Consider the following 16149-nt stretch of genomic DNA (forward strand, 5'->3'; position numbering starts at 1 on the left):
GGCACTGCGTCCTGCTTTGGGGGCGCAAAGCCAGCCCCGGGGCTGGGGCATCGTGCCCCGCCGCACGGCCCCTCGCTCCCCCAGGGGGGAAGCTGCCGCCTCCGGCGCTCAGCCCCCTTGGCCACTGCCTTTCCACTCAGGCACTCGCGCGGCCGCCTTACTCCGCAGGGGGCCTCAGGCGCTGCCGGGCGCCGCCATCATGCGCCGCCTCCCCCGGCGGGCGCCGCCATCTTGTGCCCTCCCCGTGCAGCGCGGGCGCCGCCATCTTGTGCCCTCCCCGCGCGCTGTGTCGGCCATGGCGGGGCTGCTGTGCCGCCTGCTCCTGTGCCTGGCGGCCGCGCGGGCCGCCGCCGCCGACCTGCTGGCCGAGGAGGTGCGGCGCACCGTGGACCTCAGCACGCACCTGGCCAAGGTGTCGGCCGAGATCGGGCTGGCCAACGCGGCGGGGGGCACCGCCGCCTCCGCCTTCCTGCTGGCGCTGGAGCCCGGCCTGGAGCCCCACCTGGCCTACCTGGGCGTGCAGGTGAGCGCGGGGGGGCGGCGGGGCGCCCCCGGGTCCCGCCGCCCGCCGGCGTCCCGTTACGGACACGTCAGCGCAGCGCCGGGCCGGGCCGGGCCGGCGGAGAGCCCCGCGGGTGCGCCGCGCTTAGGGACACGTCGGCGCCGCGCCGCGCACCCCCGGGTCCCGCCGCCCGCCCGCCCGCGGGACACGTCGGCGCAGCGCCGTGCACCGGGCGCGGACGGGGCGGCCCAAACGGCGCTGCTGCCCGCTGTCCTTCAGCGGGGGCTGCGAGCAGCCGGGCGGAGGCTGCCGTTTGGGGCAACCAGGCGCCGCAGCCCTCGGCTAGCGGGCCCGGAGGACCGGCTTGCCAGCCTCGTCCTCCCCAAAAGACTTAAACGCAAGGGGTTTCCTCTGATCTCAGAGGTGTTTGCACTGATGTCCTCCTGGCTGGCCGGTCCGGTTCCCACGGCCCCCTCACGTCCCAGAAAACATACAACAGAAATCAAGAAAGTTGACCGAGGTTCGCACTTGCACAAGTGACAGTAGCTCTGCTGGTTTGGGAACCAGGCTAAGGAAGACTCGAAAGGGTTATCAGAAGTCCCCTTACCATCAGTTCTTGCACATCGACCAAATGGCAGTTTGCATTAATGAAAAAGATCATAAAAGGGTTGTATTTAAAATTCAGATAGTTCTCCATCAGCTAGTACTTACTGCGGGTGCATCCGCATAAAAGGATGTTGGGGGATATGTGGAGTTTGCCCCAGTCACGTTAGTGCTTTCAAACAGCAGCGCACTGACCAGTCTGTTCTTTTGGAACAGGTGAAGGGTGAGGAAGAGGAGGAGAACACCTTGGAAGTGAGAGAGACTAAAGTTAAAGGTAAAAGGTGAGTGTCACCCTCTAAGGGTCAGTACCTGGAGCTTGTGCATCTGCGTTGTACCATCTCCCTTAGAGTGGAGCAGAAATACAACCGCAGCCTGGCATACCTGGAGTCCTCTGTGTTTGAAAGGACCAAACTGTACTCAGACTGCACCCTGGGGTGCTGCAGGGCCAAGGAGCACAGCTCACCCGGGTAACCGAGCCCAATTCCTACAGCCCAGGAGGCCTCACTAGAAGTCATTTCTCTCCCTTAGATGCTCATTCCCTAGGAGATCGTCCATGTGGTTTTAGGTCTCTGCACTGAGCCAAACACCGGACAGACATAAGCAGCACATACCGCTTCTCACATCCACCCAAGACTGCTAGAGAGGGGAGAGGCCTGTGATAGACAGAGTCTCTCTTAAATGCTCCCTTCAGGGGGTTTGGCTGTGCTTAGTCTCCGTTACTGACAGGGGCAGTTCCCGGGGTCCTGGCTTCCCCCCATATCTTTCCTGCCTGAGTGCCTTAAATAACACCCTTTTCCTTCATTAAAAGACATCAGGTAAGACACACATTACAGCTACAGTTGTGCCATTCCCCATTGCTCCCTTCTGGGGCCTCAAACAATCTGCACTGGTAATTACAGAGATTATAAATGCTCTTTGGCCACATCCCCAGAGCAGCACTCTTATGTCTAATGTGGGGAATACCACTGCGTTGGATGCTGCAGCCCAGCGTGGGCCGGTTGCCTGCTGCAGAGAGAGGATGCTGTTTTTCACCCGATGCTTTGCCTGCCGAGCTTAGGATATTGTGTGCTTAAGATCGGGCAGGCAGGTGCTTTCTGAGCAATGAGAGCTGAGAAATAAAGGGTGCTTTTAAAGTGGATGTGGTGAAAATTCATTCCTTTCTTCAGTACTCCAGTCCAAAACCCTGCTGGTTTTCTGACCATACCTTGATTTTGGATCCTGTGGGTGCAAAAGTGATGTTGAGCTGAGAAGGAACAAACTTTGTGGAAACAGTTGCTTAAGATGTTGGTGATTTGCCTTCTTGGCATTTGCACATGCTTCCTCCAATTCAGATCATTATTTTCACCTAGAAAACAATGAAAAGGCCATGTCAAAGCATGCATTATAGATGCAGAACAGGGGAGCGGAATGTGTCACCATTTCCCTTCCAAAATGGGACCCAGGTGGCATTGCCAACCAAAGAGTGTAATTGTGCCTGAACACTGTTCACCCTCTGTTGCCCCCTGTACTGCTTCCCCAGTCCAGAGCAAGCACACCCTCTAGGACAAGACATCTGTAGGCCTCTGAGGGACAAATACAGCATGGGCCCAGTCATGCACCATGTATGTGATACAGAATCCCAGAAGGGCTCTCATCCACAGGGGATATCGCAGGGGGTGGATTTGGTTGCTCTCTCGGGGGAGATCTGACATTTATGACTTATCTGCTCTTCTCCCTTCCAGTGGAAAATTCTTCTCTGTGAAGCTGCCATCTCCTTTGGCACCAGGAGCCAAGGTCCGTGTATCTGTCGAAATGGTTTTCACGCACGTCCTGCAGCCGTACCCCACCCACATTACCCAGAGTGAGAAACAGTTTGTGGTCTTTGAAGGAAATCACTATTTCTACTCACCATACTTCACCAAGACCCAAACAACCCGGGTCAAATTGGCCTCTAGGAATGTGGAGAGCTACACCAAGCTGGGCAACCCTTCTCGCACAGAAGACATGATTGAATATGGCCCCTTCAAGGACATCCCTCCATACAGCCAGGTAAATACCCGTGCAAAGAGGCTGTGGCTTGGTGCTTTGCCGTAAGCATCTTGTAAACAAGGGACCTGCATCTCAAGAGGCTGGAGAATGGGAAGTGGAGGCTTTGGTGTAATGATCACAAATCTAGTCTGAATTAGTCTGCGTGCAGAATAGGAGCGCATGCTCCGAGAAGATGCTCCTAGTACAGACACAGTCACTGACTGCAGCCTGGAGTCTGTAAAATAAACTAAACCAACTCATGCATGGTTTGGGCAGAGGTATATTTGCAGTGGGAGATTCTGCTGGTGCAGCCCCAGTGGTCAAGAGACTGTGTCTCTAGGCTCTCTCACCACTATAACTCTGCCAGAGGTGCAGGGTGTTTGCCTGTGACTGTGTTACCTGGTGCTCTGTGGGAACTGGGCTGGGGTGACTCTTTCTGTCAACTAAGAGTCTGTAGCAAAGCCTTCTCTGCAGACAACTTCACCCTTCTACAGAGTCTATCAGGGAAGGTTCTCTGTGGGACATGGAGAATTGGGAAGGAAGTTATTCCTTAGTTTGTGGCTGGCTGATCATCTTTTCTCCTTGTTAGGACACCCTGAAGGTTCACTATGAAAATAACAGCCCATTCCTGACCATCACCAGCATGACCCGAGTCATCGAGGTTTCTCACTGGGGAAACATTGCAGTTGAAGAGACAGTTGATTTAAAGCATACAGGAGCAGTGCTGAAAGGGCCCTTCTCCAGATACGACTACCAGAGACAGCCAGACAGTGGGATCTCTTCTGTCAAGTCTTTTAAGGTTGACGTTTTGTGTCATTTGTCTTTACTGTGGTTTCCCCCTCTTGTATCCCCAGATAAAAATCCAGTTATCCTTTTCCCTTCCCTTTGGTGGCCATACCCAAGTAATATGGGAACATTAAAGCTCTAAAATATTTGCAGAGAAGGCCCATAACAGATAGGAATAGCTTATGGAGGTACAGGAGAAGGTACAGGTTCTAGGAAGTTACCTGCCTCATTGCATCTGTTGGCCAAACAGACTGCATAGACGAGGTCATGTAGTATCTCTCCACACTCCCACCCCTCCAATCTCAGGGACTCTCTAAAACCCTTAATCCCCTGTGCTGCTCTGCTTCCCTCTTTCCACTGTACAAGGGCCCTTTATTCTGTCCCCACTGTCTTATTTTCCCAGTTGCCCTCTCTGTTATAATCTTATCATGTTGAACAGTATTAATTAGAAACTCACCCATTCATTCCTTGATCATGAAGCAGTTGGAGAGTTAAAGCTGTAGCTCTCCTAGCCAGATGTGAAAGGTATTTTGTGTTTTCATCTCAGCTGAAACCTTTCTCGTTCCTTGAAGCCTCCAGGATTGATTGTTGTAATTCTCTAAGGTGGCAGAGCCAAACAGAAGTCTTGTTTTGCTGAGTGGAAAGCAGAAAGTTCAAGGAGTTAGGAGCAGTGGGCTGGAATGAATAGGGAATTGCTGTCCTGATGGGTGTGATGAGATCCCTTGCTGTCTGGGGTACTTGAAACTGGGCTGGAAAAAGTGCTGGATTCCCCCATTCACTTAGAGGCCAAGTGACTTGAGCACTGGCAGTCACTTCTGTGGCTGATTGCTTATAATAGCACAATTTTACCACTCAGTGCAAGTGATTAGCCATTTTGTGGTCTCTCACATGGGAATGCTGTTCTTGATGCTTAGCAGCTGTTACTGGTTTTGCCAGCTCCGCTGGAAATGATTCCTAGCCGATGCACTGAGTATTGCTTCTCTCCATGCAGACCATTCTCCCAGCTGCTGCTCAGGACGTGTATTACCGAGACGAAATTGGAAACATCTCCACCAGCCACCTCCTTGTCCTGGACGACTCCGTGGAGATGGAGATCCGGCCCCGCTTCCCCCTCTTTGGGGGTTGGAAGACTCATTACATCATTGGCTATAACCTGCCAAGCTACGAATACCTGTACAACCTTGGTGGGTGGCACAGGGGAAGGGAATAAGAAACCTTTTCCTTTGTGTTTAAGGGTGGTTGTAGTACAGTAAAGGACTCAAAACCACCTTATGCTGCACCGTAGCAACAACAGTTGCTAGCTATCGTTTCTAGAATATGCAAATCCATCTCTTTTCTGTGCTTACTTCAGGATTTTGTAGACATCTGATTAAAATACTTGAGTCAGCTGGTGCCCCCTGCTGTGTGATGTATCTGTCCCTAATTCTGCTCTTGTTTCTGTTAAGAGCTGAAGTTCAGAGTTGCCTCTCATTCTTTCACGAAGCATAACCTCTCTCTGGTTTGCCCTCTCTTAGGTGATCAGTATGCCCTGAAAATGAGATTTGTAGACCATGTTTTTGATGAGCAAGTTACAGACTCTCTGACTGTCAAGATCATCTTGCCAGAAGGTGCCAAGTAAGTGTCATTACTCCTGGCTTGTCACTGCAGAAGATGCTGTGTTAATGGCAATTCTCCTGCCTGCTCTAATGGCCTGAGGACAGTGAAACAAAACCACTGGCTGTGCAGATAGAGGAAACCTTGGAACACAACTTCGTTTCCTTCTAAAGGGTTGTTTAAACTGCATAATTGCCTTTGTGCTAGAGGCCACAGTTGACCAGCCAAGTTTCGAATTACATCATCTCAAACAGCAGAGAGTCATGTAGGACTATCTGGCTTTATCCATAGGAATATCCATGTGGACAGCCCTTATGAAATCAATCGCGCTTCAGATGAGCTTCACTACACGTATCTGGACACTTTTGGACGCCCAGTTATTGTGGCACACAAGAGCAATCTGGTGGAGCAGCACATTCAAGACATTGTGGTGAGTGTGGCCTCTGTTTGCATGGTTTGCCTGACCAGTTGGGCCTGCTGTTTTCATCAGCATGGTCAAAATGTCTGTGTCAGGTTTCTGAGATAAGTATCTCCTGGATCACATGGCCTGTTCCACTGCTGTCTGAGGGAGAAATTCTCTGCCATAGTAACATGGGTCACTGCTCAGTGTCTCAATCTTCTCTTCCAGGTTCATTACACCTTCAACAAAATCTTGATGCTGCAGGAGCCTCTGTTGGTGGTTGGAGCCTTTTACATCTTGTTCTTCACTGTGATCGTCTATGTGAGGCTGGATTTCTCCATCACTAAGGTGCTGTATGATGAAGAGCCCTTTGGGAGCATTAGTAGCTTACTCATCCAATATCTGGAAATTTTTTTTGCCGGTAGTTTTCCTCACTGAATGTTGCTGCTGCTAAGGTATCCATCTAGATGCTTAAATGGAGCCCTGTTTCTATCATACCTGAGTATTGATACTCCTCTGCAGGGTTTGAATTAGTGTGCTAAGGCTACTCTCAGTTTTGCCTTCTAGATAAAATCGATCCCTGAGAAGCAGAGCCTCTAGAGCCTGTCTGCAATTCTCCCTCTCCAGTGTTTTTTTGGGGGGTTTTTTTGTTTGTTTTTTTTTGTTTTTGAGCTATTTGCTAGGCTAGCCTGAGTGCTGAAAGGCACTTGTCTAGTCAGTCCTTGAACAAGATGCTTGTATCATTCACTTAATTGCTGTCAGTTGACTTAATTGCAAAGGGAGTAGTTTCCCTGATAGCCCTGTGCCAGATTGTAAACATGGCTTGAAGCGGATCAAGGATATTTGTCCTGATCTTCCATTCTCTCCTCTTGCAGGACCCAGCTGCTGAAGCTAGGATGAAGGTTGCCTGTATCACAGAGCAAGTGCTTACTTTGGTAAACAAGAGACTTGGGCTGTATCGTCACTTTGATGAAGCAGTGAATAAGTACAAGCAGTCACGGGACATCTCCACCCTGAACAGCGGCAAAAAATCTTTGGAGACAGAGCACAAGGCCCTGACAAGTGAAATAGGCTCTCTGCAGTCTAAACTGAAGACAGAAGGCTCTGACTTATGTGACAAAGTAAGAAACAATTTTTTTTTAAGCTCTGCTTCTCTTAGCTCTATTAAGTGTTCTAGGTCAGTTTTAATTTGTGGTTTAGTTTCTGCAGCCTGTGTCTTTTTAGTCCAGAAATTACTTTTTTTTTTGCCAGAAGGTGTGAAGATCCATTTGTTTTTTCTTTCTTTTTTTTTTTTTTCCTATTTGCTTTAATCTTGGCTATGCAGTCCTCTAAGGGCTTGTTGGTGAACAGCTGCTTGTCCTGTTTCTGAAACTTTCCTTAAACCAGATGCATAGGTACACTTTTGTAACAGTCCTGAAGCTTGTCTTTGAGCTCATGGCAGTGACATTTAGGCAAGAATGGAAACTATCAGCACATTATCTGTTCTGACTCTACCAATGACACCAGCCAAACCAAAATTTTCTGCCTAATCCTTTATTTTCTTGCACACATGAATTTGGTGCTGACAATTCTGATAACGTGATGGTCCTCAGGGGGGATTTTGCTGTACCATGTAGAAAGCTGTGACATGAGCATGCCCACTGTGCTCTCCACCTTCCACTATATTTCCACACCTACCTGGAACAGCCAGCTAACCCTAAGTGGGGGACATTTTAATCTCCAAGTTCCATTCAACCCACAGCCACCTTGCTTACTCTGTTAGTAGCTTGAGGAGTAGATCTGTCATTATGGACAGCAGCCCTCTTATTTCTCACACACCATTACATTCACTGCAAGAAGGACCCAGCTTCCAGCTATCATAGTTGTGATTTAGCTGAAAGCCTTTCAAAATCCATCAGTAACACTATTTAACAGTCATTGCACCTGTCTACTGCTGCTCCTGGTTTATCAGAGCCCCTTTATCTGTACTGCTTAATTATCCATTCACAAGTTGTTCCTCATGACATGAAAGAGAGAGGTGGCAGCTCAGGAGGTGATATTCAGGGACAGGAGATGTTCCCTCTTACCACTGATAGTGCTTTTTGGCCCAGCATTACTGTCTCTTCTGTTCCAGCTTCACTGTAGGGATGTTTTTTGACTCTTCTAATGTTCCCTTTGTTTCTCACTCCTGTCAGGTGAGTGAGATTCAGAAGCTCGATGGTCAAGTCAAGGAGCTCGTTCTGAAGTCCTCCGTTGAGGCAGAACGGCTGGTAGCAGGCAAGCTCAAGAAGGACACATACATTGAGAACGAGAAGATGCATGCCAACAAGCGCCAGGAGCTGGTCACCAAAATTGACAATATTCTTGATGCATTGTAACTCAGTGCATTAGTAACTGGGAGAAGGGGAGAGATGCAAAGGGAGATGAAAGGCTTGGGAGTGGACACACTTTGAGCCAAAACTAGTAATGCTCTTTCCCAGCAAAACTGGGGAAAAATTTGATGTGAAAAATGTCTGCAAGTATGTTTTGTTTTTAGATTCTTTCGTAGAGCCTGTCTGCTCAGCAACATCTGCTGTGCAAGGGACCATGATGTAATGCTGTTTGGATGGATAACAGGGTTTCTTGAGGTGAGACACAGCCAGGTTATAAAATAGTCTCCTGCTTTTGTTTTTCCCTGCATAGATGTGCTCTTGCTAAACGTTCACAAACGGCCAGTCTGAGCACAGACATGCTCATGGCAAACCTGAATGTCACGTCCAGAAAGAATAAAGACAATTTTGTTCTAAAGGCTTTGGAATAAAACAGCCGCTGCCCCTTGAACTTGAACAAAGCTGTGGGTGGGTAGGAAAGATCATGCCGCAGCAGGGAGGGTGAGAGCCAGCCTGCTCGGGTGTGCGCATGCCAGAGCGGCCCAGGAGCGCTGATCTCAGCGGTGCCCGGAACCAATGCGCGGCTGGCGCTGTTCCCCGGGGAGCAAAGTTCGGTCCCGGACCAGTTCCCCCACCGCTGTGCCTCCCACAGGCTGAAAGAGTCATGGGGACCGGGCACGGGGCCAGGGCCGCTTGCTGTGGCCGCCGGTGCCCCGCCAGCAGGCTGGGCCTGGCCGCAGGTGCCCTGCCAGTGGGCACTGTCGTGGTGGCACACAGCACATATGCAGCAGGAGGTGCCGTGGAGTGCGGGGGGGGGACGTGGTGCTCACAGGCCACGGGTTCGCGTCCTGCTCCCAGCGCTTTGCTGTGCCCCGGGGAGCCCTTCCAGGCCCCCGGCTTTAGGTGCATCCTGCCAGCAGCAGCATGGGCACCAGCAGAGAGCTGGGGCAGAGCTCTGCCACCCTAGAAGGCCCTGACCAGGGCAGAGGAGAAAGCTGAGCCCTCCTTCCAGAGTTGCCCGGGCACATACACTTTCAGAGCCATAGGGGGACATTACATCCTCCCAGCAATGAGGATGTTGCCCCTAGTTGCTGTAGCAGCAAAGTATGCTCATGCTAATGAGGAGAAGGCAGGTCACTGCTCAGGAGAGGCTTCTCAGGAGAGCCCTGGAGGAGCAGCAGGTGCTGATTCAGCTGGTGCTCTTAGTCCTGCACCCATTTCAAACAGGTCCTGCCTCAGGAGAAACACCACTGAAACTCTACTCTGCCGAGACCTCTCTGAGTGGGAGGAAGGGTTCACAACCACACACAGTTCCCCGATTATTTCAGTCTCATAAGATTTTGTTTCTGTGCACTGCTTCAGTGGACTGTTAAACAGCCCCTGTTCCACCCCAGGCCTGGCTGCAGGGTATGTCTTCCCTGCTGCCATTGCATGGCTTATTTGTTTACCAAAGTGGTTTGAGATCCCAATACAGAAAAGAGCTAAATAGGTTGTTCGTCCCTCCACCTTTCTTGCTGATGCCCTTCCAAGCTGTGGGTTGAGGAGGCTGCCTGTGGTGGACATGTCCTCCAGAGCAGGGACAGTTCAGTTGAATGCAGCCCTCTGTAAGGCTCCACAGCGAGCCCCAGCCACCTGCAGATGGCAAGGGAAGTGCACTCGGCAAAAGATTTGGAGATTGCCTATGAACTGGGCCAGGGCACACCTAACCGCAGAGAGATCCAAGCCACTTCCACGCCTGCGAGTGCAAAGCCAGATGTGCCGGGGAGTGGAGGCGTGCCGAGGTGCCTGCACTGGCTCTGCGTGAGGCTTGGGGCAAACATAGCCACCAGCAGCCTGGTGCTGCCTGCGAGCCCCTTAGACCAGCACAAGCAGCAAAACACCTTCTAGCCCCTGTCTGGCCAGTCCTTCTGTCTCAGGTCCACGCAGCTGAGCCCTGTGTCACAGACATGCTGTCCGTGGTCTTTACGAGCCCTGCTCTCTGCAATGAGCCACAACCCTCCTGCTAAACCAACACTCATTTCTTTTCCTCTCCCAGGAGCTCTTCCTTTCCTGCTGGGCCAGGAACAAGGAGGATGGAAGTTTTTGGCACTCATTAAGAACATCAATAGATCCAGCCTCAGCTCCCAGCTGTTCCCAAAGGGTGGCTGTTGCATGGGGCCCTCGTGCTGGTGCCTGAGGAGGTGTTTGCTGTCAGGAGCATTTACTGTGTCAATTAAACAGCACATACCTGCCACCCTCATTAAAAGGCCATGGGCAGGCAGGGGCCAAGCAGTGAAGAAGGAGAGCCCCATGGCTTCACCACCTGCATGGTGACTGCACCCTACACCACTTTGAAGTCCTGCTTCCTCATCTCTAATTACCCAGAGCCTCACCCCACACCACACCGAGGAAACCTTGCAGCCTCTCCCTGCCCACTAGGCTTCCCCAGGCTGGGGCCATGGCCCCAGAGCCCCAGGCAAGCAGCCTGCCCAGCCTGGCACTGCCCTTCTCTGGCCCAAGACAGGTCCTGAGTGACAGGGGTACAAGCGCATTTGGCCAACTGTCTCTCAACCTGCCTGAGGTGACCTTGGCATTGCTGAGAGCCTGTAAAGCCTCTGAGACTGTTGCATATCTCTTGGGCAGCCAAATGCTTGTAGTAGGGCTGTTGCTGAGGGGTTAGGACCACCATCCTCAGCCCTCTTGGCCCCCTGCCCAGAGGGATGACTGTCACAGTCAGGCTTGTCCCCAAGCCTGGGGGCCTCACTGCCATCCCCAGTCACACAGCTCCTGGTCAAGGGCGGGGGGGACACCTAGGGGGTCCCCTCCCAGACAGGGCAGGGAAAGCCAGATCATGCAGAGCCCCCAAGGCACTGCAGGCCCCTCTGCTCCCCACACCACGGTGGCAATTCCATTGTGGTCTAGATAAAGAGGTAAAAGAGGCCCTGTTCCAGCTGCAGCTGGGATGCAGGGTGCCCTGGGCAAGAAGCACAGCACCTCAAACTTAATCAGGTGCCTGTCTCAAGCATTATAGGAACTGCAGGAGATCCAGTCAACCCAACAACTCAACTTTTTGTTTTTGCTGTATCAAGGAAGCGCAAAATCTTTTCAGGCTTTTCTGGGAGGCTTTTCTCTTTTGCAGAGAATGCAGACAGTATGAAAACCCTTTGACCACACAGCTTCCAAAAGTGGGTTTGTTAGTTGGGAGTGTTTTGATGACAGGTATCTGACTAGGTTGTCTTGCAAGTACCAGCTCCCTCCCATCCCCATAATGCCCCTTGCAAAGGGGTGGGCAAGTAGGCGCCTTGCCTAGACCCACTGGTGTCCCCAGCCTCTCTGATCTCTGCTGAGATGCTGTTGGGGGCCCTGAAACAATGAGCCCTGCCTGAACAGGGGGTGGACAAAAAAAAAAAAAAAAAAAGCAACAAATCAAACAAATTGTCATTAATCCATGGGAGCAAAACATACATGAGACACAGGGTGGTCCTGGGGGCACCTGAGGCCAGCTGGGGGTTTCCTACTGCATTTGGGGTGATGCAGGCATGTCCAGGAGAGGAGAAGGGATCAAACCGCTGATCCCAGAGACACCCTTAATTTCCAGCTCCCCCTTACAGGGGAAAGGCAGCGCCACACTTTTGCATTCCCCCTCTGCCCCGCTTCCCTGGCAGCCCCATGCCCTGCAGAGGTGGCTGTAGCAGTACAGTGGTGCCCTTAGTGCCCTCCACATCAAAGCCCACAGGCAGGGTGGTGCATTGCTATATCTTCCCCTCCTTGTCCCAAAGGGTGGATTGATTAGTGCTGGGGCTCAGCATTCGCAGCTGCCAGGCTTCAGATCCTGCTCATTAATGGAAGCCATGGCTGCAGAGACAGCAGCTTTAAATAGGAGGGATGAATGCAGACAGCCCCAGCAAGAAAGGCCTCTGGTCTCCAAGGAGAGCTGCCCCATTTCCAGAGGCTGAGGATAAAACAGCCACAGCAAGAAGAGAGCCTTTGCTCCTCTCCTCGCAGGCTCCTTTCTGCCACCCTCCCCAGGGTAACCACGGCCTCCTGCTCCATGCAAATCTAGCCCATCCGCTGCTGGGCCAGCTCACAAGCAGGGAAAGGCAACTCAGGGCAAGTGGCCCAGCAGCATCTCTGCTCTGAAGCTTGGCATGGGTCCTGGGCACAGACAGGAGACCCTCGGGGCAGGTGGGCTCTGGCTCTACACCCCTGTGCCCAACCTTAGGTGAACCATACGGATGCACTGATGCAGCCATTAATACAACATGCTTTTCAATTGAATTATGAAATAGGCTGGAAACACACATGCTGTGACAACCCCAGGGAGAATTTTGTCCCCAGCAGGGTCCCTAAGCCTTGTGCCTGCTCCCCTGCACTCACAGTCTCCAGGGCTACAGGGGAGTCACAGCAAGGAGGCACCCCCCATCCCAAAGCACACAGCCCTCCCTGCTGAGTCTTTTTAACCTGTGACAACAGCCCACAGCAACAGATGCATTGAGGAACCCCCTCCGCAAACACACAGCAACAGAGTGACCCAGAAACCAGAGCACTTTCTGGATTCCTGCAAATTTACTCCTGAAAATAAACTAAAAAAGGAAGAAGAAACAAATACAGCACCTACCAGGAACTCAGAGTCTGCAGGAGCTGGGAAGAGCCAGAGCAACAGCAGCTGATGGCAGCAAATGGATCAATTAAGGCTGCAGCTGCCTGTCTCTGCCAAATTTAAAGGGGGGCAGCTGCCAACCCTAGAGGGGAGAGAAGGGGTTACTTTGCTTTTCAGGAGAGTTATCTAATATGGCAAACACCTGGGCTGTGTTTGCTTGAGGGCTTAGTGTGGGAAGCTGTGCAGAACTGTGTACTCCAGGATGCCTGTCCCTGCCAAAGAGCAGTGAACACCCCCTCCATGGGAGGCCCGCACCAGCGGCTCCTGCCTCTGGAGCCTCTCTGACTGCTACAACAGTCCCCACTGCATGTACGTCCCTGGCCCGTGGGCTCCTCACCCCAGCAGTTGGCTGTTTCCAGGTCTCCCTTAGAAATGCAGGTGGCCTGTGGTCAGCCCATGCATGTCGAGCATGAGTCTGCCTTCGTCTTCCATGTCTCAAGGTGTCTGCTCTCCGACAGAGAGCCCCGCTGCCGGGAGGCCACCTCAGCAGACAGCACAGGAAAATGAGGGGCCTTTGGTTTGCTTGGAAAGTTCCCCTGCCACATGGCTTGGGAAGATGTTTTATTCTGCCTTGGCTCTCACAGGGAGACGTTACAATTTCCCCGAAGAAAACTATGTGTGGGACATTTCCAGTCATGTGTTGACAGTCTTCAAGCTTAAGCTGAGCAAGGAACCAACATTTCAGTGTCTCTCCCCTTGCCATATGCCTTAGCTCTCTCTAGGAACAGAAAGAAATGCAGGCTTTTAAATTAAGTAGCTGAGTGGCTATTGAAAGCTCCCTAACCTGCTACCAGCCTCTCATGCCCTTGAAGCGGAGTGGAGCAGCCCTGCTCAGTTCCCTCCTATCGCCAGATTCACCCACCACCCCCACAGCAGATTTGGGACCATTTCTTCCCATGCTACCCCCTCCATAGACACAGGCTGCCTGCCCCATCCCTGGGCTTGCTGTGGGAGCCCAGACCCTTCTTCCCAAATGTCAGAGCAGATGTGACCAAACTCTGCCCCAGGGATTGCTCGCACTTGCATAGCATGGCGTGGGAACTGGCAAGCAGGCAGTAGATCAGCAGAGATGAGATGACAAGTCCCAGCAGGAAGGGCTTCCCCTCGACCCAGGAGAGCTGCCTTGAAGGGATCAGGCCTTGTTTGCATGTTCAGACCACTGCTTACCCGCCAGAGGATGCTGATGGGGAGCAAATCCGTCTGAGAGCTCAGCCCCACACATTCCTGGCTGGGAGAGAGAGGCAAAAACCCCACAGAAAATTGTCAAGGATAATTCCTAAGAGAGACGGAGTAAAGCCCAGGAAATCCCAGAGATCGAGGCAGGGCTGCTTCTGGGCTTCTGGCTGGCAACATCTCCAGTGAAGAAGCTGCTGCTGCATCTCAGCGTGTGGAGTCCTTTCCCCTCTGCTGTCTCTGACTCACCCTGCCCACGTCCCACCCTGAACAACCCACCTCCTCCCTTCCCAGACTAGGGACAAGCCGTCTCTCCCAGGACTTGCTGTACCTGTCACAGCAGCTTTTTCCAGGGACCCTTCCCCCTCTCAGTGCTGGTGAAAGAGGAGGGTGGCTGGCGAAGGCCCTGCTCTGAAGGGCTGTGCTGGGGAAGGAGGAGGATCGTGTCACGGCCTTGAAGGGCAAGAATCGTTCCCCCAGCAGCGCTGCCAGACCTGGGAGCTGTAAAAGCAGACAGCAAAATCCTCAGATGTGTGCCCGAGCGACAGCGTGTGGGGCAGGCAGCTGCCGGCAGCTCCTCCAAGGGCACAGGCAGCAGTTGTCAGGGCATTGCAGGAGAGCGGCCACATCCCTCCACAGCTCCCTCTGAAGGTCGCTGCTGCTCCTTTCCCCACAGAGCACCTGGACTAGGAGGCCGGAGGGGACATCCCTGCCCTGTTGGCCTGCCTGAGGGATCCTGGCTGGACAGAGATGGGCTGGAAAGGAAGGCAGCTATCCACCTCCCCCCATCCTTCCCCTCGTCTCTGGGGACTCGAGGGGATCTGACTTCAAAACCTCTCTTATGGCTGGGTTTTACAAACCCAGAACGCACCCAAGGAGGTTTCAAAGGACCCAAATGGTTGGTCTCCCTGCTCTGTCCTGAGCAACAAGTAAAGAAATTGCCCCTTTCCAGATGCCTGTCCCAAGGTGCTCACTGAGGACGGACACCCCAGGAAGGAGTCCATGCAGGCAGCATGCAGCCCAGCAGGGTCCCCATCAGCAGAGCCATAAGGGAACTCAGTCGCTCCTCCATGCAGCTCAGGTTGCACCTGCCTTCCTCCTGCAGCTGCTGCACCCTTGCAGCCGGTGTCACTGTGCTGGCCTCCACCACCAGGGTCAGTCCAGCAGGTCTGGCCAGGGAAGGGCTGGCCTTCCTGGGACCATTTCTGGCTTGCTTCAGGATCAGCCAGAACTCCAGCTGTTCCTTCCAAGGATATTCTTTATTTCTTCCAGGCTTGGCTGCTCATCCAGCTTTGCAGATTGGATCCAGCAGGTTCCCAAAGCACCACAGCCAGCTTTGGGTGGTGGAGATGACACCGCCACCAAGAAATCCAAGCACAAGGACTCCTCTTTCCTTCAGTTGGGGCTGTCTAACCCAACACCTGTGTGCTCCAGTAATAGCAGGAAGAAGCCCAGGCAGAGACTCTGGCACATGGAGAAGACAATCTCCATCCTCCTGCTGCCTCCAAAACCAGACTGACCTCCGAGAAAGGGCTCAGAGCTGCAACGCAGCTAGGTTTCTCGGTCTCTGCTGCTGTGCACAGAAGCTTTCCTGGGCTAGGAATTTCACCTGTGGTCTTGTTCAGAAAAATTGCCTGGAGAGGCTGTGAGTAGTTGGGAGGCATCCGTCAGGGGAATTGCAGAGCAGCAGAAGGAAAAGGAAAAGGAAGGCTCTGATAAAGGAACACTTCAGACCCTCCAGCAGATTAACATCTCATGGGTAATTAAAGCTGAGCCCCGCTGGGACTCTGTGATTTGTGTTTCTCCTGTGCAGAGTCTGGAACCAAAAGGTCGGAAGGGTTGAAATCTGCCCCCATGGGAAGGGGAACAAAATGAAGAAAGAAAGAGAAAAGTAGAAGGAAAGGGAAACTACACACATGCAAGATTGGCTGGCAAGCACAAGCAGCCAGGGTTTCTTGTCCCTAGCTCAGCACGACCTGCATTGCGCTGGGTGGGAGGCTGCTAGGCCAGCGCTGGTCCTGTGCCACGGCTGCACCCCCCTGCTCCCGCCTGCCCGCTGGGCACGTTGCTGTGTGTCTTCGCACCGGGGCCTGGCTCC

At 52.7% G+C, this 16149-nt stretch overlaps 1 protein-coding gene and 1 long non-coding RNA gene across 2 annotated transcripts; one reads left to right on the forward strand and one right to left on the reverse strand.

The window, feature by feature from the left end:
* Positions 1 to 210: 210 nt before the first annotated feature.
* Positions 211 to 8657, forward strand: RPN1 (ribophorin I). The gene is made up of 10 exons (XM_026120040.2): positions 211 to 523; positions 1322 to 1386; positions 2827 to 3133; positions 3702 to 3911; positions 4890 to 5082; positions 5413 to 5512; positions 5783 to 5921; positions 6120 to 6239; positions 6767 to 7012; positions 8066 to 8657. Exons 1-10 carry the CDS (start codon positions 296 to 298, stop codon positions 8246 to 8248), a joined length of 1791 nt encoding a protein of 596 aa, XP_025975825.2. The 5' UTR covers positions 211 to 295; the 3' UTR covers positions 8249 to 8657.
* On the reverse strand, positions 2181 to 13298 carry LOC135329696 (uncharacterized). Its single transcript, XR_010391269.1, has 3 exons — positions 12837 to 13298; positions 4356 to 4531; positions 2181 to 2450 (listed from the first exon to the last, which is right to left on the reverse strand). It is a non-coding gene; the product is annotated as an uncharacterized LOC135329696 (long non-coding RNA).
* Between the last annotated feature and the right edge of the window lie 2851 nt (positions 13299 to 16149).

The sequence above is a fragment of the Dromaius novaehollandiae genome, chromosome 12 (genome assembly GCF_036370855.1).
Source record: "Dromaius novaehollandiae isolate bDroNov1 chromosome 12, bDroNov1.hap1, whole genome shotgun sequence".
NCBI classification, from domain to species: Eukaryota; Metazoa; Chordata; class Aves; order Casuariiformes; family Dromaiidae; genus Dromaius; species Dromaius novaehollandiae.